Here is a 25588-nt window from a genome sequence, read left to right as displayed (position 1 = left end):
CTTACATTCATATCTTCAGTTGATTAGCCTAATTTTATCCTCATCTCTAAAGACAGCTATAGAAACTAAATCCAGTGAAGCTTGGGGTTTTTTAGTGAGCTGTGCTGTCTACTGCCAGGAACAGATCTGGCACACTTTATCTAGGTTCTTTTCAGAGCAGGACAGAAGCTCTACCAGTTAAGAAATACCAGCTACAATCAGCCACCCGTGAAATTTAAAAAGGTGACACATAAATTTTCTTAGCTGAATGCCAAAGAAAGTTCACATGTAATCTCAATTATCTTTTTTTTTTTTTTTACAATCCATAAACATCTTGCAAACATGAGAGAATGTTGAGGCTAAAGGAATGCCAGACTATCTTACCGAACTGTGTTTAGAGGAAAAAATCTTTGAGAAATTAAAATGTGTAGTTGGCGCTATCATTGAAGCGTTAATTTATTTTACCATTACTTACATGAGAGATAATCCATGTAAACACTGGTCTTGGCAGAATTACAAGAGTAATATTTTTACAAGGAAGACCTGTTATTGAATCATTATTATTTCCCAAAGAGTCAGTCCATCCATTGTTTCCTCAGGCATTAGGCATGCGCACCATATTTGTCTTCAATAAATATCATTTAGAATGGGCAGCAAAAGGGAATTCATAGCAAAGCTCTTATGTTAAAGGTCATCAAGTCACAGTCATGTCCTGACTCCAAAGACATCTCAACAATATTATATTTGTCTAATGAGAGAGGGATGACAACAGCTCATCTGATGGAAGAGGACAAGAGCTGAAAGTAAACCTGTAGCCTGGTCAGCGTGCCTCCTAGCAAGGGCTTCTTTAAGCATGGGATTATGCAAGAAGCAACCATGGTTGTTGGCAGGCCTCTCTATGCCAGGCATAAATTATGGGTATCTGGCGGATGGTATAGCAGCTGTGTCTGGCATGCTCACCATGTGACAGGAAGGAGATGGTGGTTCAGTCCTAGGTGCACATAGTAGGTCCTGACTAAGAACTTCACAGGGCTGTAATTTCTTTTCAACATGAACTGCACAGCTAAGAGGCAGAGGATGCGGAATGCCAAGAGTTTGTTGCCTCTGAAGCTCCAGACAGTGTAGGGAGACTTTGGGGAACCAGAGCTACAGCATGACTGAGGACCTAGAAGAGGTTCTGTGCACCACTAGGCAGTGGTGTAGTGCTGGAGAGCACAGTGGGGAGGAGTGTGTGACATTCAGATATGCAAATGCCTAACGACAGACCTTTTTTGCACCTCAGGATGTTTCCCTTCCTGTCTAATGTAAATTTTGCTAGAGTAATATGTTTTCACTCACTCCTACTTTTCTGCTGTGAAGGAATACTGAGAAAGGCAGTTTATTTAATTAATATCGAGTGATGGGGCTAGGATTAGCTGTAGAGTCAATACGCTTCATCTTGCTTATCCTTCCATTTGTAGTTCATTTAAATTATCTTTGTTAGTTGTTTCTGCTCCAAAATCCAGCTGATGGAGCCAAAGTCTGCAGACTGTCCCAAAACAGAAATTACGTATTGTGACATTTTCCCAGAATCTTTTTTTAGAGAGGTTTGAATTATTGTATTATTGCCAGAGGGATGTTAACCACTGCTACAACACAAAAGCGTTGTAGATCTAAAATTATCAGATATACTGAATAATTCATCAGTATTTATCAGTTCCTGTTACATAACAAATATGTGATTATTTTCCATTATCTTAATCTCAGGAATTTTATTATCCTTCATTTTGTCTGAATAAATTGAATTGATAACATTTGTTAAAAAACAAAGTAATTTGAGAGAAACACAAACGGCTTGAGTAGGCCTCTGACTTTGTGCCTGTGAACAGTTCACACACAAGACAGTCCTAAGAACAATTGATTGCACTTAGCCATCCGGGCACTTGATTTCCGTGTTGATAAGATAAGGGACTAGAAAGCATCATCTGCTCCATGCTGATTGCAATCATAAAACTACAGAACATGCTTAACATTCTGGTCGCTATTATGTTCCAAAGAAATATATAATTTCAAAGCTATAGTTGTCTTCCAGTTCTGCAAAGGAGTTTTACTAAAATATTTTTCTTTTAATTATTAAAACATAAGGGCAATTCATAGGAGTAGTGTAATCCTTCTTCGCTGCTGGCCAACACCACAGGCATCCCAAGAAATTGCTGAAAATTATTTTAAAAGGGATATGTGATCTGAAGTCATCTCTCCATGCTGGCTGTCAGCTGTATTGGGCATTCAGCCAAGGAGAAGTAAAAATACCTATCCCTTCACCCTGTAATAAAAGCAGAACTGCTGTTAAAGTGGAAATACAAAGAAGGTAAGTTCCACGCAGACTAGCCCTCTGAAGTGGTAAGCAGAGATCCAGGTGCTTGAATGGGCAGAATTGTTTGGAAGAGATGTAGAAGTCTTGAGGATCCCTCTCCTTCTCCTTGACATTAAAATTTCTATGGTACTTATATACAAAAAAAAAAAAAAAGATTTATACCCAAGTTTCTTACCTAGAATTTCCTTTCCTCATTTTTAATCTTTTTCCTAACTGATTACTGTTCAGAGGCCTAGACGTGCTATGAGCACTGTTTTATTTTGGTAAATTTCACTCGTACAGACCCACCCATCTAACTGTGAGCGATTATGTACTTAAGTATCACTGAAGCTACTGAAGGGCTGCAGTTTTAAGTATGTGCATTGGTGTTTGCTTCACCAACACTAGAATCTAAAAAGGCCCTTTGAACTAGAGGTCCTAGCCAGTATAGCACATGATAAATATCAACGGAAGATAATAAAATAAAACATGTTTAAATAAAAAAACTATTATGCTAGAAAATAATTTATTCTTTTCAGGTATTCAGATGCAAAAACTGGGAGTACAGCTGTAGTCATCTTTCCTTTAATGGACCTCACTTTTTTATGTAATCGATAGATTTATTCTAGATTTTCAATATGTATTACATTCAGCAGGGCATAATGAAATTTAGTCTGGGAAGACATGGAAGTTCCAAATAAACCTGCTGGGGAAAAGAAGAAATAAAACAAGTTTAGTGCAGAAAAGTAAACTCTTCATTGTTAGGAAATAGCCATATAAGTGTGTATTACACCTGCATACACACACACAAAAAGTGCAAAAAGTGATGTTAAAAAGAATTAAGTTGGCACCTCAGTTTTGGCTTCCAGACTTTCACCAGCAAGTTTTGCAGTCCAAGTTTCCCCATCCTTCCCAACACGCAGGCACATACAGATGGTCCACTAGTCAATACAGTGAGAGGTCAGGATAGAGAGATCTCCTTGTTTCAGTTGTGTTGCTTCTCATCTTGCACAACAGCCCAGAACTAGGGCATAATGATAGATTGGAAAAATCTAATTTCTCAGGTCCGTGCTTAACACATACTCCTGTTTTAATTTTCCAAAGAGACTTGAGAAGTTTCACCAAATATCAAAACCTGATTTTCAGATTGACACACAGGCTGTTCTGCCTCTAGTCTCCTCTCCAACATACAGGTATGCATGATTTTTAATGTACAATTTCTCAGAAAGTGTTACAGTAGTCATATTTTCCCTATTATATCTTTTTATAAAGCAAATAAAGCATTTTGTCATATCTCCTTGGAAAAAAAAAGAACCAACAAAACAGAGGTAGAAGCATGATACACTAAGTCCTACAAAGTTAAGCAAGACTGGAAACATGGAATTATTAGACAATATTAGCAACCAGATGACAGTATCGGTATTCCTCTAATACATTTAGCTTTTCATTATTTCTTATCTTTTGTAACATGTCTTTCCCCCTCCCCCTAGGAGAAAATCCTTCTGTGGCTTCTTCAGTTTATGCAAGAGCAAGGGATTTCACTGGATGAAGTTGACCAAGATGGAAATACTGCTGTTCACATAGCAGCTCAACATGGCTATCTAGGATGCATACAGGTAGAGTGACAGCTTTATCAGAAACCTCTTTACATCAAACTTGAATGACAACAACCGTTAAAATGATTGTAGGAATTCTTACAAGTGAGAGTATTTCTTGATACATTAAAAAATACTACGAGGAAGAACTTTAGACCAATAGGATTCAGATTGAAATACTGAAATGCTCTGGGTTTTGAATTCTTTTCTCAATTATACTATTATTAGCCTAAAGTAACTGTTGTATTGCAAGATGAAAGTGTGATTATATTGTTTATACATAAGCAGCTAGTTTGTATGTTTTTATGTTACAGAAGGGCAGCCAGTGTAGATATGCGTACTCTTCTTACTCTTCTGGTACTTTCCTTCTGTTTCTTTTTCCAAGGAATAGTTGTAGCCCTCTGGTTTAGGGGAAGTCTAGCAGATAAGTTTCTTCTATGTTGAAGAATTTCCACCTTGAGTAAACCGTCCTTTCTAGACTTGTAATCTTCAAATGTATCTGTGCTAAACAATGCAGCGTGATGATAATTTCTAACTAATTCTCAATGAATCAGCTTGACCAGTGAAAGCAATATAGTTCTGTTTTACAGAGCTGCTGAAAATTTGTTCTGCTGAGAAGGCTTACACAGCTACAGTACTTTTGGGAGCCAGATCTGAATAAATGGGTTTGGATACTTCTGTGTTCAGTGTAGACATACCAAAGAATCCGTAGGGTTGAACAGGATGGCTAGGTGAAGCTTCTCAATTTTGTGTTGAATTGCAGATGTGCCCTCTGTCCCTCAAAGTTACTAGAACCATTAGTCCCAGGAGTACATTTCAGGGTTTGGTGTTGTTGGCAATTTGAGTGATAGCTGTTCAGAGAAGAAATAATAATAAAATTATTCCAGAAGATTGCAGAAAGGTATTTGAGAAACAAATTAGTCATAGGAGAAGAATAGATGGAAGAATATATAACCATATGGCAGAAAGGAAGATTTAGAAATCAAAGTGATCAAGTCAAGTAGGGGACAAAAACATGTCTAAGAAGGAGTGGTAACTCTCAGAGCCTAAGGAATCAGATACATATCAGTAAACATGAACTGATCCACAGCACCTCCTGGGCCACTGCAAATACAGAAGGTTTGTGTTAGTTCGACCCTAAAAGAAATACAGCTAGTCAGTTCTCATTAGCTAACCTCTTCAGAGAGCTAAATATATTTGTGCACATTGTTATGTTGAATCTACAGATGCATAGCTGCTTATTATGTTTATAGCAGTTCTATTTATATATCTGGACACAGAGAAGACATAACTCCATAAAAGCCAGTTTGAGACTCTCACAGAATAAAAAAAGAAAAACAGGCATCAACTGAGTTGAATGAATAGACTTGAAAAGAACACAGTCAAATAGATTTGCAGGGCATGACCATCTCTGCATTTTCTCATTGATCAGCAGTGTCTTTCTTTTAAAGATGTCAGGAATGGACCCTGTACAAACTCTTACGAGAATAAAATAAACAAATCAGCACATCTGTGCAAAATCTAGTGTTTTTATTATTGTATTGTAGACAATTGCTATGATCAGTTGGAAAAAAGTGGATAGAAAAAACGTTTATGATTTACTAGTGGGTAGCACTGTTATGGTAGAGTGGGTGTCTTGGGCTGCTAACTCAGCAGTGCCTCATCAAGATGTTCAATTCATTTGAAGGAGAAATGAGAATAGATGATTTTGAACAGAGTGGTGACATCTGCAGGCTGTTTTCATGGATAAAACTAAACCAGAAAGAGAATAGCCCTGCTTTCCCCACAAACAATGAACTTAATAAAAGACTTAGAATTCTCAAGATTATTTTATTGTAGATAAATACACAAATCAGAAAGTGTTTTGTGTGCAAGTCAAGCCATGAGAAACAAGTCATGAAAATACCTAATGACAACAAAAATATGCAAAGTTAGTAATGTCACTTCATTAACACCCAACAGTCGTAAGTGTAGTTGATGTTTTGTTGTGCTGTGAAACAAAATAAGCCCTCTGCCCATTGATCTTATAGTCTAATTTAAAACAATGTACAGCAAGTGATCTGGTAAAAATAAAGAAGCTAAACAGGAGGCAAGAAGATTATAAGCAGCAGTACAAAAGGTGGAGAGTCACAGACTTTCAGTGATTCATTGGCCCTCTCATTCACTGTGTTTATGAGCAGGTGTCACTCCTATCACGTTCCAAACTATAAAATTGCTTTCTGCACGGTCATAACTCTCTCTTTTTCATTTTCTTTATTGGCAAATTAAACCAAATTTATTGACATGAGATGCAGTGAAAGACTGTTCATAAGTTTCCTTTCCGTATAGAATTAGCAGACCAGACAGCCCACCATTCGTTTTTTCTGTCAGAGGACATAGAGGCCTCTGTGCCTGCTGTTCTGAGTCAACAAGGCCACTCCAATCCTTGGTGGTTTACCAGCTCTGCTTGCATAAGTCAACCAAGAACTCAGCCATACAATTCCTATTCTGCATATGTATGTGTAATGTTGGTGGTACTGTAGTTTTGGGATGCATTATGATTTTGTTCAGAAGTTTTTCCACAGTTCTATGATCAACGTGTGTCTGAACATTGCTGAGAACATTTAGTCCTGTTCTACGCTTTCCAGTAAAGTGAATAGTGCATAACAGTGATTATCACAAACAGATCAGAAAGACGGAAGGTTTGGTCTTAATTCTTGCTTCAGTTATTGGGTGTCTTGAATCAGCCTCACAGAACTTCTTTTGCCCTTACAATGCTCTGGATCCAAGTCCCAGAGGTAACTCAAATGTCATGCTCACAGCCTGGACAATTCTCCAGCAACAAGCTAGGGTTCTCCACTAGTACTGTAAGTAATGCAGGGGTGTACGTCAGAGTATAAGCCATTATTTTTCTTAAAGACTAAAAGCTAACACATATTTGAGTATCTCTTATAAGAAAATAGGGAGTAACCAAGCAAGTGCAAAGCAATGAAACTTTTTTCAGTGTTAAAAGAAAAAAAAAAAAAACACAACAACAAAAAAAAACACAACCAAGACCCAGCCAGACTGAAAAAGTCATTGTACGGATTTCTTTTTGCAAAAAAGAGATTTGTGCCTGTCTGACTTAAAAGAGTTGTTGTATCTGCTGTACCTTTCATATCCAGACATCACTTGGCTAAGGAATCAGGATATTGAGGCTGCTGCACTGAGTGTTTTAAATTCAGGGATTCTGCTGTGGTAGAAAACTGAGAGCTAAACCACAAAAGGAGTCAGCACATATTGTAGCAAAGATATTCCTAAAATGAGATTCTAAGGGTGTGTTGCAATGCCTTGCAGCATGGAGATCTCAAGAACAGAGGTACCAGACCTGGTAAGCCATTACAGCTCATCACCATCTTCTGTAAAACTGGCTAGCAACGTCTTCACACTGCCCTGGGCCCTGATGTTGTCTAGCACAGACATCCTTTGAATTGCACTTGCCTGTGTCTTCTTTTCTAGATCTCCCATGTGCAAAGTTAGCACAGTGTTCAGTAATACATAGACAGATGCATCTGAAAAAGTTTATTACTGTGTCTCGGGAGAGAATCTATAGGTGCCTAAATGTAAGTCTTCCATTTTCATTTGGTGGTCCCACTCACTGTGTGAATGCTGTAAGTCATGCTATATCGTGCAAACAAATGAACAGAAAACAAATTAATTGAGTAGAACTGCAGGAAGGAAGAGGAGGGAAGAATATAGTCTTTTTATAGTTCTTCTGAACCACAGCTCACTCTTCTGTGGTATCCTTGCACCTGAGTGATAGATTTTCATATGTGGTTTGAGTTCAGGCTGCGTACAAACTTGTCAGTGATTGATTTTTAAAAATTATTGGCTTAGACAAACATTTTAAAGCATTTTATTCGGGAGTGCTTTGCATCCAGCTGTTCTTGTGGTTGACCAGAAGTCACAACAGAGACTTACACTTACAGGTGTCAATGTGTCCTTTTGTGTTTTCACAGACGTTGGTTGAATATGGAGCAAATGTCACCATGCAAAACCACGTGGGAGAGAAACCCTCACAAAGTGCTGAGCGACACGGGCACACCATGTGTTCCCGCTACTTAATAGTTGTGGAGACTTGTATGTCATTGGCCTCTCAGGTTGTCAAGCTAACTAAGCAGCTGAAGGAGTAAGTGTTTCATTGTTGGCAGAGGGATCATTCCTAAAGCAATGCCCTACTTTGTCTTCAGCTTATTAGCAGTGTCTGGTTTTTTGCTGCTTACATATGATATTTTCAAGTCCTATTTCTACCATATTTCTCTACTCTTTCCCACCCCCAAGCATTTGCCCCTTCACCTTTAGCAGCTCAGCTTTTCAGCTGTTCTCTTTGTGGCAGTTTGCTTTGAACATAGATGAAGGGAGTGCGAGTGGAAAATGGTATGTATGAAACAATCCAGTCCTTTTTCCCTTTGCATACCTTAGGATCCCATCATTGCCCATCATAATTTCTTTTCACATAGCAGACTTTAATATACAGTGAGTGCCTCTTCCCAGTTACAGTCCTGGGTGTTGATGTTGGGAAGAATAATGGAAATAGTAGTTGGAGGGGGTTTTTAGGACTTGGAAGGTCACCAAAGCCCACAATGGCTACTCCGGAAATATGTTCTGTTTTTTCTTTATAGGAGCTGTTTTTAATATTTTAGTATGGTTTTTAATAAACATTCTGTAAAGAGCCTGTTATTTTGAAACATGAATTTGCTCACTTTTTATCATAGGTGCAGTTACTGTGACTTAGCATGTCAATTGGCTCATAAGACTCTTAGAAACCATCAGCACTAACCTAACCTTCCAACTTAGATACATGATCAAGAGCTTCTCAGCTACTACAAGCCATGAAGATGGCTTCTGACAATCCCATGTTTAGAAGAGACCGTATTATTTTATGCAAACAGCATGACGGTAATTGTACTGGGTATAAATTACAGGACTTCATTATCAGGGGAGCTGCAGGGGTGGCGTCTGAGAGCAGGTGAGGGGCTGCCCTTTGCCAGACACAGCTGGTTCTGGTTGTCTCCGCAACAAACCCACTCCTCTCTGTGTGTTACTAACAGTAGCAGAATGTCATTACAGAATACCTTCTTGCATTTGAAGTGTGCTTATTTTTGTGTTTGTAACTCTAAGTTTTATATTATAAAGTCATTTTCTCTTTGTGATATCTTCAGTCTTCTGTTACATTTCTACTCCCATAAATGCGAACAGTGAACTAAGGATTATTATAATTTTTACAGTTTTGATAATTTTACAGTCTGACACTGTTCACTGGATATTTCAATGTACCAGGTGTTTCGTAGTTGGTTCATTTGCTGAGACATACTAGAAATATACAAATCAGCTGATATAGAGGGAAAAAACCCAGAACACAGGGTATTTTTTGAGTAGCCTGCATTAGCACCTGACTCATCTCAATATATAATGAAATTTATTTTCCCCATAACTCAGCAGAAAAAAAAAAAAACACACACCAGGAAGTAGAAATTGCAACCACAGATTCTCCATGTTTCAGTTCTCTTCAGTGCTCATCCAGTACTTGATATAAGTATTACCTCTCATATGGAAAAGAAAGGCATATTATGTCAGTCAGCAGGCTGTTTACCCCCATGGAAATAGTCTAATTCTGACTCTCCTGACAAAAGCATTAACACTTTTCCAAGTCTCCCCCCTGTCATCACACAGACTGCATGCATAGGAAGTCATTTAAATGATTCTTATCTGGCTCCTGATGGGTTCCTTTGCTTGTCTCAGCTGGGGCTAAATCTGCTTCCCTTCAGCAACCTATTTTTTCAGGCTAGAGATTTAGCTCTAGTAAGTGCAGCAGCAGTCTTTTCTTCCTCTTCTGCAAAGAGATGTAAGTCTCTTGTGGAAGTCTTGTTGCAGTTTACTGAGGCAGTGAAATATTCTATTTTCTGCTTGAAAAAACAGCTTCTGCATCGCTATTTGGGCTGCTAGCCTCAGGCCATGAGTGGCTCAGGTAGAAGCAATGTTCAGAGGCCCATGCTCAGGAGCCAGAGGGGATGATGGAAGAAGACTCTTGCCCTGTTTTTCAGGCCCATCTTGCATAAAAATTCAAGGATGGTACAAAGTACATGGTTGGGGCAGCTTCTCAAGGGGCCTTACCTCTAGCATAGCAGGAGAATTAATTGGCCACAGCACCTCTGAAGATCCTAAGAACATCAGATGGCAACAGATGGAAATCCATTTACAGTCTAAGTCACTTCAAACTGCTGTTACATAGGAATAGCTCCAACTTGAGTGGCTGAGCTGGCTTTCTTCTATTTTCTCCACCTACTTCAGCTGGTGGTAAAGGACATTGTTCTAGAGACAGAGGAATTATGATTGTATCATGACGGATTACTTGAATGGTCAATATCAACATAGAAGGCCTTTATGTGCTTCCCGCCCTTCCCTCAGCTGCTGTAAACATGATCCGATCATGCAGTCTTCTTTGATGAGTGCCTTATTTGCCAGGGATGGGAGCCTCTCTCTGATAACACTGTTTGTGCCCAACCTCAGGAAGACTGAAAGGGTTGATATTGTGCAAGAAGAACACCAGTGCAGAAACAGTTTTAGACCAACACCTAGCAAGACCTGTTTTTGAAGGTTCTAAATCAAAGAAGGAAGTACTGTCTTTCATTTTCTTTTTGTGAGCTCTATCAGTCATCAAGACAACACAGAGCAGTTCTAGAGAGAAGTTACCCCAATCCATCACACTCTTTGAAGCCATTCCTGAAAAGAAGGCACAAAACCAAAACAGTAAAATCACATTTTGCCAGAGTCTTCACATCTTTCAGCTCTTTGATCCAAAGCAGCTCAGATGACAAATACAGAGGAGGTACAGAGAAAATCCTTCTGAGTTAGATCTAAATATCCATTCAGAAAAAAAAAAAAAAGCCTTTATATTAGAAAGAAGGAAGTAAGTGCTAACTACAAATGTTCCATTGAATCCTCACAAGAGGATTAACTGAGATTTTCCCCGAAAGAGGGAAGGAACCAAGAATTCTTTCCATAGGTAAAAAGGAAAGTGTCTCACAAAGACTACTGTTACTGGCTTCAAAACAAAAGCTTTGATTTGCATCTCTTGCTTATTATAGAAGTTTGGTGAATCCAGTAGGACTTTCTTAACTATACAAAATGCTTAGGACAGTCACAAAAGTTTCTCACAGAGTCTATACAAAATATTGGCTTTCATTTTACTTCCTCAGATCTCCATAGGTCTTATAATCTTAGTTATTCCTTCACTGATTTCATCTGTCTAAAAAAACCTTAGTTGCTGGTGTAGAAAATTCCTACCTGCGCAAATACATGCACTAATGACATTAGCATTAATGACTTGTATTGTTTGGGCTTTCCTGGCGTCAAGAAACCAAGTCAGAACTAATGACATAAAATTAATGCTTCCCTAGACTTCTTTTGCAACACTGCTTGATGACAGACTGTTCTATATGCATTCCCAAAGGGTTGCACTGTCCTGTGTTTATGGACCTGGATGTACAAAGCAATTAATGAATAAGACACTAGTTGATCTTTTTGGTACGCTATCAGCCAAAATCGCTGTCAAGGCAAAGATCAAAGCAAACCATGAGTAAAAAGATGAAGATGAGAAAGTGGTTGAATATCCTCTGCTGCTGCCACTTTTCTGTGTTCTGTAAAGACAATCCATTATTTTCATGAAACGTCATAGAAATAGCTGTAAAAATAGCTGAATAAAAAATTTTTGTGGTGGTGTGGTATGGTAAGGTGCTTGCAAGTTAATGGTTTGTTTGTGGTTTTTTGGGGGAGGCAGTAAGTGTTACATAGACATATAGTAAGAAACCCAGTATAAACTTTACAATGTTCATCTCTTTTTTACTTAGTTAAGCTGTTTTATTTTCTGCTTTGCAGAGTGGTCGTTCTTGTTTTATTTGAAACAAAATGGAGAAGTAAGGCATCATACTATGAAAGATATTTGAGTAGAGCCCAGTGCCTCAGCCTGTTCCCTGTTCAGTTACTGAGCTCCCTGATTCCATTAGGAGGTAGCTGGAGTCCACAATAAAGTAGACACCAAAGGTTCCTTACATATTTCTTACTGGGAATGTTGTCTAAGCTAAGACCTTCAGAAATTGTGCGTTAAATGTCATAAAGGAAGTAAACCCTCTTGCCTATGAAGCTACAGTAATCTTGTCTCCTAAACCAGTCAGGTTTTAATACTTCACAGTATTGCTATTCCAAGAAGTTGTGATCCCTTATTTTCAATGTTATCTTAGATATATATGTGTGTGATATATCTTAAGGGATAGTGCTGGCAAGATGTGTGAGTTTCGGTGAGCTATTTACTAACTAGTTAAGCTGTGAAAATGGAGGAAACTTTAATTCTTTTAGCACAATAAAATGTTTAAGTGGAATGAGAACATTAACTGAACAGAAGAGGTGTCAGAGATTTCTATTAAAGCTAAAAGCATAAGCTGTTAGCTAAATTATTTAGAAGTCGAAGGAAACATAAAAGGCAAATAAAACAGAAAAATTGCATCACAATGTAATCTCAACTGAAAATTTCCCTGGCTCTTAAAAGAGAGTGTTGTGGGAGTTGCAATATAAGCCAATGTTGACAGATGGTAGGAGTAATTTTAAAATAGTCTAAGGAAGTGTGTAGGCAAGAGGAAGGAAGATGGAAAATTAAAGGAAGAAAGGATCTACATAAAGCATGGCTGTATTGTAAAATGTGATGGCAAGGCAGTATGTCAAGATCCCACCTTTATTTCTGTAGCACTTTTCAGATCCACGCTGATATGTTGAAAGTAAAATGTTTGTTTTCTGCCAACCCTGCAAGTACAACCCCTAGTCTAAAAAGTCATCTGGATTCTTTCTGGCTCTGACATTGCCAGTTATAAAGACTACATTTGGAACTCAGCTAACTCTTCTGCTGATGGCATGCGAGCTAGGAAAGAGTCCAGCACACTGGCGGAGAACTCTATTAGTTCTGCAGATCCAATAAGAATAAAAGTACTAAAAACATATTGCTTCTTCAGCAACAGAAGAGAGTCTGGGAGAAGCAGATAAAAAGTCATTTTCACATGGTCATTTGACCAGGACAATGGAATAAAACCAATTGTATTCCAGGTGGAATGCTGCATATGTACAGTAATAAAAGCTGTAAGTCTCTTGTTTCTGTCTGTGCAGTGTTTAGAGGCACTGGAACTTACAGGTCACTAAACAAGATTGAATGTTATTTGTGGTGGTTGACAAGCAAGGGGGTGTCTTGAAAGTCTAAATTGGATGGGAGCAAGTAGGGCTTTTTGCGGAAAATTAATCCATTCCTCCATTTTCATAGAACTACATGAAGGTTTGCAGGTTATCTTGTTCAGCTGAGTCTTTCTTATGAAAATAAGTATGTGGAAAGACAACAGAGATTGTGATTACAGTTATATGGTAAATGGAGTTTCTAATATGGCTGTCACTTTCATATTACTAACTTTTTATATCTACTATTAAAAATTTTAAACATTGGTCTCTAAAGTTATTTACAAAACAGTGTAGATCACAACACCACATTGAAAGCGATAAACTGCAGTAGGTACAACACTCCTGAGTACAAGGTGGGTGCAGAGCACAGGTAGGACCTTTGGTAAGGTTGGGCAGCAAGATGTTTTTTTTTCCTACTCCTCTGAATATGCAGAGGTCATACTTAGCTCCATCCTGCAGCTGAAGAAGATTGGGACCAGTCCTTCCCAGTAGGCAAAGGGTCCTCTCTTAGTTCATTTGCAGATAGAAAAGGAGAGAGCAGTTGTCTGAGCTATTGTTTAGCTGGGTAAAAGCCATCTACCAAATGTAGGAAGTGCCTTCTTCATCTGTCCCTTTCCTCTTCCTTTACACAAACCAGTAAGAACCAAGTGGCCCTAAATTTGCCATATCTTTGTTTCTGGAGTATTATTTTATGTGAGTCACTCAGTTCCACTGAACTGCTGCTTGTGATCCCACATTTGTCCTTACATGAAATATAACAAATAATCTCTGACAAGTAAACATCTCTCAGCTGGTCTTGTTCAGTGATCACAAAATGCACACAAGGATTCAGAGACAAGTACAAACTCTCTGTTTATGCTATTATTTATAATTTGTCTTTTTATTTACTATGTAAAATATAGATGAGGACTTCTGAATACAAATACAAATTTTCTGAATACAAAATATCAGTTATGTTGTATCTTACTAATTCTGACAGTTTTACAAAGCAAGGTAAACAGTCTTACATCTTCTTGCAGGCAAACAGTGGAACGTGTGACATTACAGAACCAGCTCCAGCAGCTTTTAGAAGCCCAGCGGTCAGAGGGCAAGTCACTACCCACATCCCCAAGGTAAGGTGACTGGAATTGCGCTGCAGCCTGGATTTGCAGTTCCAGGGTACATTGGTTATCAGGAGCAGCTGTGACCTGTCTAAATAGCAGATGTATTATGTAAAGTTTTTTACCTTGTGGGCTTGAAGCTGAGCTTCTAGAATTTGACAGTGTGTAATGTTGTATAAATATTGGAAATTTTGAGTGTGAAATGAATAGTCCCTGTTTCCCAACAATGAAAATGAGATTTACAATGGAATGGAATGTATTTTGCATTAGAGGAATAGCAGAGGATCCTAGAAACCCCTAGAAAAGTTGTGAAGTTTGACCTGCTGTTGGTCAACCATACATTACTGCCAGTAGTAATTCATAAAGACAGTTACCAACAAAACCTACTTTCAGATTCATAAGACTCCTTACGCTCATTAAATCTTTTGCCTGCAGTAGCTTGTATAAAAAGTCAAAACTCCAGAAATTTTATGCGTTGTTTACATATCCTGTCAGAAGTCCCAGAAATAGACACAAACTGAGTAACATTAAAGAGAAGGAAAGTAAAAGCAGAGGACTGGATCTGGAGTCTGCTAACATACCTCTCTGACTTTTGCAACAGACTTCCAGGGTGATGCTTGGAAGTCAAGCAAGCTCATGACCTCTCTCTAATAGCAATCTGAAGAAGACTTTGAAAGGAATTAAGTAACTCACATGCAAATAGGACTCAGTTTATCATTAGCTTCTAATTCAGTTTCTTCTCTGGAAGACATATACAGCGCTTCTCCTTGTTTCAGAGTTGTTGGGGAGCTACACATGTTAAAGTATAAAGTCAGCCTAGAAGCTCCTGCAGACATTGAGATGTTCAGAGCTTTGGGCCATCAAGTATGAACTCGTAGGATCAGTGACTGCTTTTTTTCCATTCTTACAGAGTCTCAAGCACTTTTCCAAACAAGTGCTCCATGTCCCTGGATTTCATGTGTCAGTGTTTCAGACAAGTGCAAATAGTTACAGAAGTAGATAACAAAGACATTGGGATTGAAGATGCATTTGTGTAAAGGAACTTCATCTCGGAAAGGACTGTAAACTCTAAACTCCTGCTGAAGTAGAAAATCACCACTGGAAAGACTTGTTTTGTCCTATTTTTTAGGATCATGGTCTTTGTCCTCCCTGTCTGCCTGCTTAACAGGGACAATGGGACCAAATGCTGTCTTCCAGTTCATTTGGTTTCCGTCACTTTTGCTGACTGGTCTTTCCAAGTGGTCTCACATCTGGTGAGAACCAGGACCGTTTTACTTTCAGCTTCAGATAAGATCAGCTGAGAGCAGATCTCCCATCATTCATTATTCATGTAAAAGGATAGGTTTCAACATCTTTTTAGTTAAGTGAGCAAGTCTGAAAATTATATTCTTATTTAAAGTTTTATTTCATACTTGGCTACTACATTTTCTTCCAGCTAGAACTCATTTGTGGATATTATCATCAACCAAAGAGCCAGTAACAGATTTAAGAGAACCTATCATTTTTACTAGGAATGTCACTGTAGATACATGAATATTCTTCAGTGTCTGTTTCAGTTTGACACCAGAGAAAAAGCGCAAAATGAATTGAAGATGAGGTGGCTAGTATAGGCACATGAATTTTGTACACTGTGAGAACTATGGACTCATCAAAGTAGAAGTTGTTTGTGAAAAAATAAATTGAACGTATTAGTTCACTGCCTCACATTAACCTTAATTTTGTCACCTTACATTTGCTCAGAGGAAAAGTGGTTTAAAATAAGAATGTGGAGCTCTGGCATATGTCACGGAGAAAGAAATGGTCTCTGTAATTTACATTCTTTGAAAATCAGACTTACTTGAGATTGCTGTTTCCTCGCTGTATAACATTTGAAGTTATAAAATTAATTTATTATTCAAATAGTACTGAAATAAATTCATGTCACCTTTCTCATGCTTTTCAGTATTTCATATTGGAAAAGGGCTTGAGTGCAAATGGCCCTGACTTTTTATGAGGTCTTATATGGCTATTATTAATAGCAGATGAAGTCTAGATTTATTAAATCATTTCTATGCAGAGAGCTGGTACTTTTGCAGTATTTGGAATAAGCTACTTTTGTGTATGATGTGACTTAGGTAGTAGACATTTGGCTTTGCAGGTTTTTTTCACCTTTTAAAACATGTCAACTCCCACAAATAGGAAACAGCAGTTTCTCTGAAGTTTTCCTCAGAAAGTCATCTTTGGTATTGAAATAACCATTCAAAGTTTTGATTTTATGGAGTTTTCTTTGTAAGAGAAAGGGAAGAGACTCAAATCCTAATTAGGAGTGGAAGCAGGGTTACATCCTTCTCTGTGTAATCTTCACTGTGGCATCGTAGTAATGAAATCCATGTGAGTAGCGATGAAGAGGATAAGTAACAATAAGTGGAGACAGACACGTACACTGGAAATTGCAGTTTCATATTTTATATGTGCATTAATTTGGCTGTGGTATTTCCTCCTCTTTTTTTCTTTAAGCTCACCATCATCTCCTGCTTCTGGCAAACCCCAGTGGAAACCATCTGAAGCAGATGAATTGTCTCCACCAAAAAATAAATTGAACGCCCAAGATGGGATTCAGATTCTTGGCAGCTTGGGAACTTCTAGTCGCACTCGAGCCAAGACAAAAGACGAGGACTCAGATAAAATCTTGCGCCAGTTGTTGGGGAAGGAAATCTCTGAAAACGTCTGTATGCAGGAAAAGCTGACTTTGGAATTTCAGGATGCTCATGCAACCTCCAAGAACGTGAAGAAGATTTTGCCAGAGAAAAGGGAGCTGAAGTTAGCCAGACTGCGGCAACTGATGCAACGATCACTGAGTGAGTCTGACACAGACTCAGCTAATTGTGAGGACCACAAGAACACTCCTGTGAAAAGAACTGACAAACCAAGGCCTCAGCCCATAGTGGAGAGTGTTGAGAGCACAGAGAGTTTGCACTTGATGATTAAGAAACACACTTCCACAGCAGGGCGCCGCTTCCCTTTTGGTATGAGGGTCTCTAAGTCTGTGGATGGCCACAGCCCCTCCCCTACTTCAGAGAGCAGCGATCCGGATAATGAAGCCCCATATCAGTCTGGTAGTGTACCTCAGAGCCAGTTTTGTGGAGACAACTCTCCATCCAGCATGGACAGTGCCACTGCTCAGAAGGTTGCCACCAGCCCTAAGAGTGCTCTCAAGTCTCCCTCTTCAAAGCGCAGAACCTCCCAAAATTTGAAACTCCGAGTGACTTTTGAGGAGCCTGTGGTGCAGGTGGATCTGGCAGAGTCAGAACTAAACGAGGAAAAGGATAAAGACCGGGGCAAAGGACTCGTGCGGGCTCCACCCGGCTCTGGGGAGCCAGTGGGGGACCAGCTGAAAAGGCCTTTTGGAACCTTTCGGTCCATAATGGAGACTCTGAGTGGCAACCAAAATAACAACAACAACTGTCAAACAGCAAACCAGATCAAAACCTCATCGACGCTGCCTTTTACCTCATTGGGAAGGAAGACAGCAGACAGCAAGGGAAATCCAGCAGCTCTCACAAAAGGAAGAAACAAGCCAGTGAGTGCAGTGAAAGGAGGAAGGGCCTTTTTTTTCTCTTATCTCTATAAGTAATGAATAAGTTTGACAGCTTCTTCTTTCTGCCCTTCTATAGCAAAAGAATGCAAACAAATACTTCAATGTATTTGACCTGTAGAAAGCCCACCCACTGTTTTAATTTTGGAAGGCTTTTCCAAGGAGTGGACGGTATTGCTTGTGTACAGAGTCTGTGCTCTTAGTGCACAAGGTTCACATATTCTGTGTTGAAAGTTTTCCACAGAGGCATGATTCACCTGGAGATGATTTTTGATGTTGCTCTGAGTGGCAGCTCGTACAATGAGAATGTCATACTTGAACCCATAAGATTTCTGAGGAGTAAATAACTGAAGGACAAACCCTGTCTGATCTTATAGCCAAGACTGATGAGGCCAACAGGATAAAAATAAGTGGTAGAGTATGAAGAGGAAAAAATAACAGAAATGGTCCTTCCTGCTTCTGCAGGAGCTACAGCCATCCCCTAGGTATTGAAGCTGTCAATACCCAGCCTTCTTTGCCCACCCTCTCCTGAAAGCACACAGTCCTCTTGTGTCAGAGTATATGGTTGGTCTGTAGCAAAATGTACTGGATCCAGACCATCCCCTTTCTGCAGCCAACAGAGTGCCCTTTCTGGGATCCCAACAGAAAGAGGAGTGTCTTCAGTTAGGAGGCTGGCTCTCTTGTTAGAAAGAAAGGAGAAAATACGTTGAACAAATGTACCTTCCAAGGGAAAGGAAAAGGTATTGAATGAAAGAGACAGAGGTAGGAAATACTGTAAGCACAAAGTGTTCGTGGAGCAGAGAGAAGTGCAAGCATCTGGAGACGCAAAAAAGATTTGAGTGAGAGGGAATGGTAGATGATTTAATCCTCTATGAAAAACAGGGTGGGAGGGAAGGAGTGGATGGAAAGACATGAGGCAAAAGAATAATTTCAAGATGAAAAAAAGGACATAAAGTAGGCCAAGAGGAGGAGTAGGAGTAGTGAATTATATACTGTAAAAACTATGACAAGGTAATGGAAGAAAAACACAGGAAAATCTTAGGCATAGAGGAGGCAAAATGAGTATGGAAAAGAAACAGTGGAAATAAAGAACTGGGAAACGGCGAGCAGTCCATATTAGTGGGTACTGCTAGAACAGTAGTGCTATAGCAGAATGTGGAATAAAATGAAAAGTTCAAAGGAGACCTAGTAGGCTAAATTGAAGTGGGACTGCATTTATTAAGGTTTACTCAGAATCACGGTATGAAATACTGATTTGAGCCTTTAAAGACATGTGCCATCTTGTCGAACAGATGATTTAACATAGAACTATTTTCCTAACACAATGGCAAGTTTTTTCAAAAGAGTGATTCAGATTTTTTAATGACAGAGGAAAACACAATCTATCTTCAAAGATGTTGTCATAGATTGCAAGGTCATGAGCAGTTTTCATAGTTCCCTAAGAAAGTTGAAGAGTTGGATAAGGGAATTGTAACAGTATTGGCGCTTGCACTGTAAAATGCATGTTGTCTGTTTTTGCATGTCATTGTTGCCAACATCAAAATTGTGGAAAGAGTACATTTTTGTACAAGCCCAAAGAACCACAGCACGCATCTCAAAGAGGTAACAGATTCAGCCTCATTTTCTGACTCAAAAAGGAATCCATTAAGATGATATTGTGGCTATTTGACTGCATGTTTTGATAGACTTGCATGTTTTAAGCTCAGTGCATGTTTTTAACTGATATGATGTTGTACTTCTGTAGGGTCCTTACTTCGGCTACACCAGTCTTTCCTCTAGCACGTTGAATGAAGAACTTCTGTGTAACTATGCTTGGTATGTGGTTATGCATGGTGATGTTTAGCATCTCTGTTGCTTTGTTTTCTCAAATTGCATGTGTTTGCTAACATTATTCATAACTGAAATACTGGAATAGTTTGATGCACAAGAAGGGAAATAGATGAACAGATGAACATATAAATTCCTAGAAAAGCAGAAATTTATGATGGATTTCTACTGATGTCACCATTGAACTGGCTACAGTATTTCAGTTCCAAGCAAGTACAGAAAGTATTTATACTGGTAAATCCATGAGGGACTATAGGGCACTTTGGCTGAGTATTCAGCCTCTGTTGAATGAAAGTCAAGTACCAGATGAGAATGGAAATTTAATTTCCTCTCATGAGGAGAGCAAAAAGACCACAGTTCATCTCTAAATGGAGAATACAGAGAACATGAGGCAGAAGGCTGTACTTTAAGTCTAGTGCTCTTCTATTGTCACACATTTTTCGTACTCTCCCTTAGACTTTAAAGTTAAGTTTGTTTTTTAAAAGTCTGAAAATTTGGCTGTGTTCAAACTCCTTAATTTAGAAGTGTTCCATCAAGACTATTCAGGCAGATAGAGACCAGTCCTTCAAGGTCCATGAAGACATGTTGGAAAAACCAACATTTGACAAAATGTGTGTTTGTTTTATAACCGAAGCTTTGTAAAAATTAGCTGTCATTCTTATTCAACTCTTAACACTCACAAATTCTTGTGAAGATAATTTTTTTCTGTTAAACTGAGATAGAAATCCTTTCATTAGGCCTGGAAGTGATTGCTGTTCACACTAAAATTATACATTCGAAGATATTTCTGGGAAAATTATAAATTAGTCATTTTTCAGTTCGGGATCCTAAATTACTGTCAAGTTACTCTTTTCTAAATGTCTAATCAATTAGACCTTCCCATCCTTAAAAACTCAATTTCTGTAATGGAAATGGGAGTCTTGTTCTCAAGTCATTGGCACAGTGTATGTGAAACCAGAAACAGAGCTGTAAGGTTTCCAAGAGGTTTCATTCTCTCCTGAAAACAGAGGGAAATTCCAGTGCAGAAAACTGACTGCACAGCAGCAGTTTGAGGGAACATCAGTGGGCAGCCTCCAGTCAAAACACCCAGCTGCCTGTCCAGACCCTAGAGTAATACAAAACCATTAATCTCATCCTTATGTTAGAGCCGTCTTCCAGATGTAGCCAGTTGTTGTAATTTGGTATTGCCTTGTGAAAATGTTCTTGTGTGAGAAATCCCTGGCAGCACGGCATTTCCCCAGAAGCAGTGAGGGACAGAGAAGGTCTGGCTGCCACTGCAGAGCAGCAGAGTCACCTGCTGGGAAGGTGAGGGCTGGACCTGAAGTCCTGGCTGTCCCTCCAGGCGCTGCTGATCCAGGCTCCATGTCCTGAAGCTGCCCCCAGGGCAGTGGGCACGTGGAAGACCGGAGAGTAGGAAACAAGGAGCAGAATGCCCTAGAGAAACAGCTTGAGGGGGCTGCTGTTGTACCCACAGATTAAGACAGAATTGGGCAAATTGTGTGCCAGAGTCTGTGGCATGAGATTTCCAAAAATCATGTAAGAATGGAAGACATATTGTGCTTTTCAGAAATCAGAATGCAGATCTGAAGGCTCTCAGAGCTTCTAAGCCAGTATTCATGATGCCTTTTAGTGTATGTTGTGATTTTGAGTGGCAAAATGGGTGCCTGTCATTAGTCCATTGGGTGCTGCACTGTAGCCTGTGAAATTTAAATAATAGAAAAACATCACCATCACAGGCACTACAAGCCCCTGGACATTGTCTGATTTTTCCCTGGATGGTCTGAGAAGACACTGTAATTGCCATTTCAGAACTATTTTGAAAATAACCCTTCTGGAAAACAGTGCAGTCTTTGGTGTTTTACACCTTTGTAGATTGTTATACTGGAGTGGGGTGCGAGGGTGGCGTGTGTGTGTATATTTCTGGACACAGTCCCAAACCCATTTTACCTCTAGACCCTTATATAGGGGATTTTATTATTATCTTCTGAAATCTGAAGTCATTATAGAAAATCTGCCATCAGTCAGATGACATTCCTGTCCACCAGTTCCCAGCATCTCTCTCTTCAGCTTCTGTTTATTTCATTTGTTTCGTTTTTTCATTCAAAATACCCATTTTTGGTGTTTTGAATGGTATACCATCAAGGCTTTTCAGTTTACTTTTTCACGTTGGTCACAGCTTAATAGTAGAGAATTGTATTAAATTTTATAGTGTCCTTTTAAAATTTAATACATGCTATTTTTATTAAGACCCTAGAGTATATTTCGGATGTGCAAGATGGGTTAGGATATTTTTTCCCCTTTTGGAAGGACTGCCTAGTTTCTTGCATATTACAACTCCAAGCAAATGCTTGTAGTTTTTTCCATCTTACATGTATGCCAATGAATGGTTCTTTCTCACACTTTAAATCATCTGAGATCTGCAGTACATTAAAGTAAGCACTAACTCACCATATCAATACAAAACCCTGTATTAGCTGCAGCTATCAACAGCAAAAATTGCTCCATACGTCAGGGGCAATCAGCAGAATCTGCCATCAGATTTCTGTCAGATAGTAAACTGGGTACACTTCTAAAATAGTAAGTGGATCTAGTGTAACAGATACCACACTGCCAGAAGTGGTGCTGGATAAATTACAGTTTCAAATACATACACTAGAAAAAGGATGCTTATCTGTATGTCTAATAAAATAGTTACGATTCAAACTAGTACAGTATAAAATTAATATGAAAGTAATTTAGGCCTTGTCCCAGACAATTTACAGTTGTTCTGTTGTGAACTGTTATGATTGTGCATTACGGCCTGCTGCATGAGGGCGCGTTTAGTATTTCTGTGGTGACAGAGACACCAGAAGATATTAGAAATTTGGTTAGTAATTAGTGATACTGGTAATACATTTCCTTCAGGTTAGCAGGCACAGTTGTAAAAGGCATGTCTGTTCAGCGCTGTCACCTAGAGACATCTGCATTTGCTAAAAACCATCCTCTTCAAGGTCACAGTGCAACTGTATTGCTGCAAAACGGGGTCTTTGGAGTGAGCCTCTACATGGGGGACTCACCCTCAGGGTCCTTCAGAACTGCAAGTCTAGGCTAATGCAGTAGTTAATTGATGCAAATTATCTGACCATTATTACCAGAACATTATGAGAGTGTACTAATTAATGCCTTGACTTAAAAAGCATCATCCCACGATTTCCAGTTTTGAATTCAGAATAGGAGCTACAAGAAAGTCAGTAAGAACACGCAGTATCAAAAAGCATTTTGTGTAGTACATGTCTAGAGAAGTATGCCCAGAGAGAAAGATTAATTCAGAGTTCAATACTTGCAAATGGAATAAAATAGGGTAAACAAATTCAACACAAATCGTTCTATATTGTTAGTGTTACCATGAGTAATTTTCTTCTTTTTTTCTCCAGGCATGATGACATCAATAGTAAAAGCCAGAAATCGGACAGTGAAAAGAGTACTGAAGAGCCAGAGCTGCAGGAATTCTTCCTCTAAACCACATCTCATGATGTCTCACTTTAAAGTACCTGAAATATATCCTTTTGAAACACTCATATGAGACATATCCCTCACCAGCAAAACAGCAGCTGTTAGGATGCCTTAATTTGTAGCAGTTAGACCATATACAAAACTTTTTTATGATATATGTGTATACGTAACTTGTTTGTAAGCTGTGCTGTGTAAAGGCATGGGTGAGCAAAAGTAACAATTTGAAAATTGTTATGACACAGGCAACCTCCAAAATGTTTGTTGGGCCACAGAACACATTTTGTACTTTGTGTCTTGCATGGATATATTGTCATATATCTTTATTTCCCTTTGTCAATGGCATATACTGTCAAAGTTTCAGCCAGGACTCTGCCTGCTCAGCTCCTCAGTGAGACCAAGGCAAAAGCATTGATTTTTTTTTGAGTATGTTTTGTCTGTTGTTATTTCTATTTTTTGTAAAAAGGAAATAAAGACGGTGTTAATAGGACACACTGAGTGCAGATCCTTCTCATACTTCACTGTTTCATCTTTTGAGCTTTAAGTGTTTTATTTGTCTTTTTGGTGTTCATAATGAGACAATATCCAGTACCAGGATTTCAGTTCAGTCCATCAGTTGAGTCAGTAATTCTTTTAACGTTTAATCATCACTTTTCAGTTTAAAATGTGTAGAAATAAAAAAAAAAAGAAGCGCATAAGTGCAATTTTAAATTACGATTTATTGTCACTTGCCAAACACCAACAATGTGCTCAGCTATGTTCAAATTACCAAGTAATCTGCTAAGACGTAGTTCATATTCTTTCAAAGCTGTCATGATCCTTTTATTGAAAGTTCTTTGAACTTTTCAGAGAAAATGCAATCTCTTACTGAATTCACTTTGTTCTGGTAAACTATTCTGCAAGTATGTCATATAATATAACATTCAAAAGCAGCCTACTAGGCAATCATTACTTGATACATTCATTTATATCAAATATGTGTGTTTATATTGTTCTCTTTCTATTTGAAGACTTCTGCAGTTTGATGAGAAAGATCTGAACACATGAGGATTTATTTTACTGACTGTTCTAGTAGAACACAGGGAAATCATAGGAAGTTTGTCAAAGAAATTTTTTATCACAAAGACAATCATAGAATCACAGAGTGGTTTGGGTTGGAAGGAACCTTTAAAGATCATTTAGTCCCAACCTTCTGCAGTGGGCAGGGACATAAAAAAATATGACATTATGCAACCTGAATTCTTGCAATTGCAGAACTAGTGAGTAAATAATGTGGACACTCAAGAGGATTTTGACTAAGTACAATAGAGTTGCTTTCTGTGCAGTTTCACTTGCCTGTTTTTTTGCTGCATTCATCTTGACCATTGGGCTTCCTTTCTGGTCAGTGAGAAGAGAGAAGGACTCCCTGTATCTCATTGACAGGAGCATCAGTCCCTTCCTACTTACCACAGAGAAAGCTGAGGTAGCAGAGCTCTTGGAAGAGTTACTTAGTATTTAGATGCCTTTAATTAAGTGAGATAGATGTATTTCGTTGAGTCACTCTTCAGAGTGATGTCATGTTTGGCCATACAGCCGCCATGGACCAAGATGACTGAATGCCCCAGGCACCCTGCTCATAGGCTTTGGATAAAAGCACAGAGTACTACTGGATAAAATGGAGCCAATTGAGAGATCAGCAAAAAAAAACCCGTGAATAGAAATAATAAAAGCATACACTTACAGAAATGAAATTCTGAGTTTCTTTCCACAGTTCTTATCTGTCACTTGGCAACACTTTGATTTTTGAGCTAAAGTAATAAACGTAGCACTCTAGCTGACCTGAGCTGTGTTGTTTAAAGAAACAACCAAACCTCCAAAAATATCTGTCAGCCAGGAACAGTGATACCTCTAACTGGGCCTCCTGTCGTCTGTGTGCATATGAAAAATCTGAATGCAAAGTGAGACGAGACACATGTGCTGCAATTGCCAGAGTGCTGAAAGAGAGCATAAGAAGGAGAGATCCTGTGTCTGGTAGATGGGCGTAAACAAATTAGCAATTTGCATTTTTGAGAGTGTGAAGAGTGTTGACTGTGGTGATGTGAATGACAGAAGCAGCAATCCTGCTGAGTGATCTTGTCTGACTGGAGATGTGTAAAGTCTGCCACAGCTATCTGTAGTATCTAGCTGAAGCAGGGGATAAAACTGAACTGTTAAAGGATTTGAAACAGACCAAGGTGTAAGTATTGTCAAATCCTGGAAGAAAGAAATTGCCTACTCTGGAGACTGAAGATTTAAGAGTCACCTGCTCTCTGCAAGGTAGCAATTTCTACAGAGTATGTTCTCATATAGCACATGGTAAATCAAATTATGCAACTATTGTAGGGCAACAGAGATTACTAAATGAGATAGGATTGGGAGGCCAGAAGATGTTCAGGGTCTGTGGTTAAAGATATCTGTTAGGTAATTGATGTTGTGTCAA

General features: G+C 38.8%; 1 protein-coding gene across 2 annotated transcripts in view; it reads left to right on the top strand.

Moving 5' to 3' along the window:
* The window catches only part of SNCAIP (synuclein alpha interacting protein), a 58220-nt gene extending 34599 nt beyond the window's left edge, over positions 1–23621 (top strand). Inside the window, exons 6-11 of one of the 2 annotated variants that reach the window (XM_074166024.1) lie at positions 3802–3927; positions 7884–8053; positions 14160–14252; positions 16737–17799; positions 19559–19629; positions 23055–23613. In XM_074166024.1, coding sequence (XP_074022125.1) covers positions 3802–3927; positions 7884–8053; positions 14160–14252; positions 16737–17799; positions 19559–19629; positions 23055–23139 — 1608 coding nt within the window. In that variant the 3' untranslated portion in view covers positions 23140–23613. Of the gene's footprint in view, positions 1–3801; positions 3928–7883; positions 8054–14159; positions 14253–16736; positions 17800–19558; positions 19630–23054 lie in introns of both variants that reach the window. The other variant, XM_074166025.1, reaches the window with a different exon arrangement.
* The last annotated feature ends 1967 nt before the right edge of the window (positions 23622–25588 follow it).

Source organism: Numenius arquata, chromosome Z, assembly GCF_964106895.1.
Source record: "Numenius arquata chromosome Z, bNumArq3.hap1.1, whole genome shotgun sequence".
Classification (NCBI taxonomy): Eukaryota; Metazoa; Chordata; class Aves; order Charadriiformes; family Scolopacidae; genus Numenius; species Numenius arquata.
This window is presented reverse-complemented; position numbering and strand designations above follow the sequence as displayed.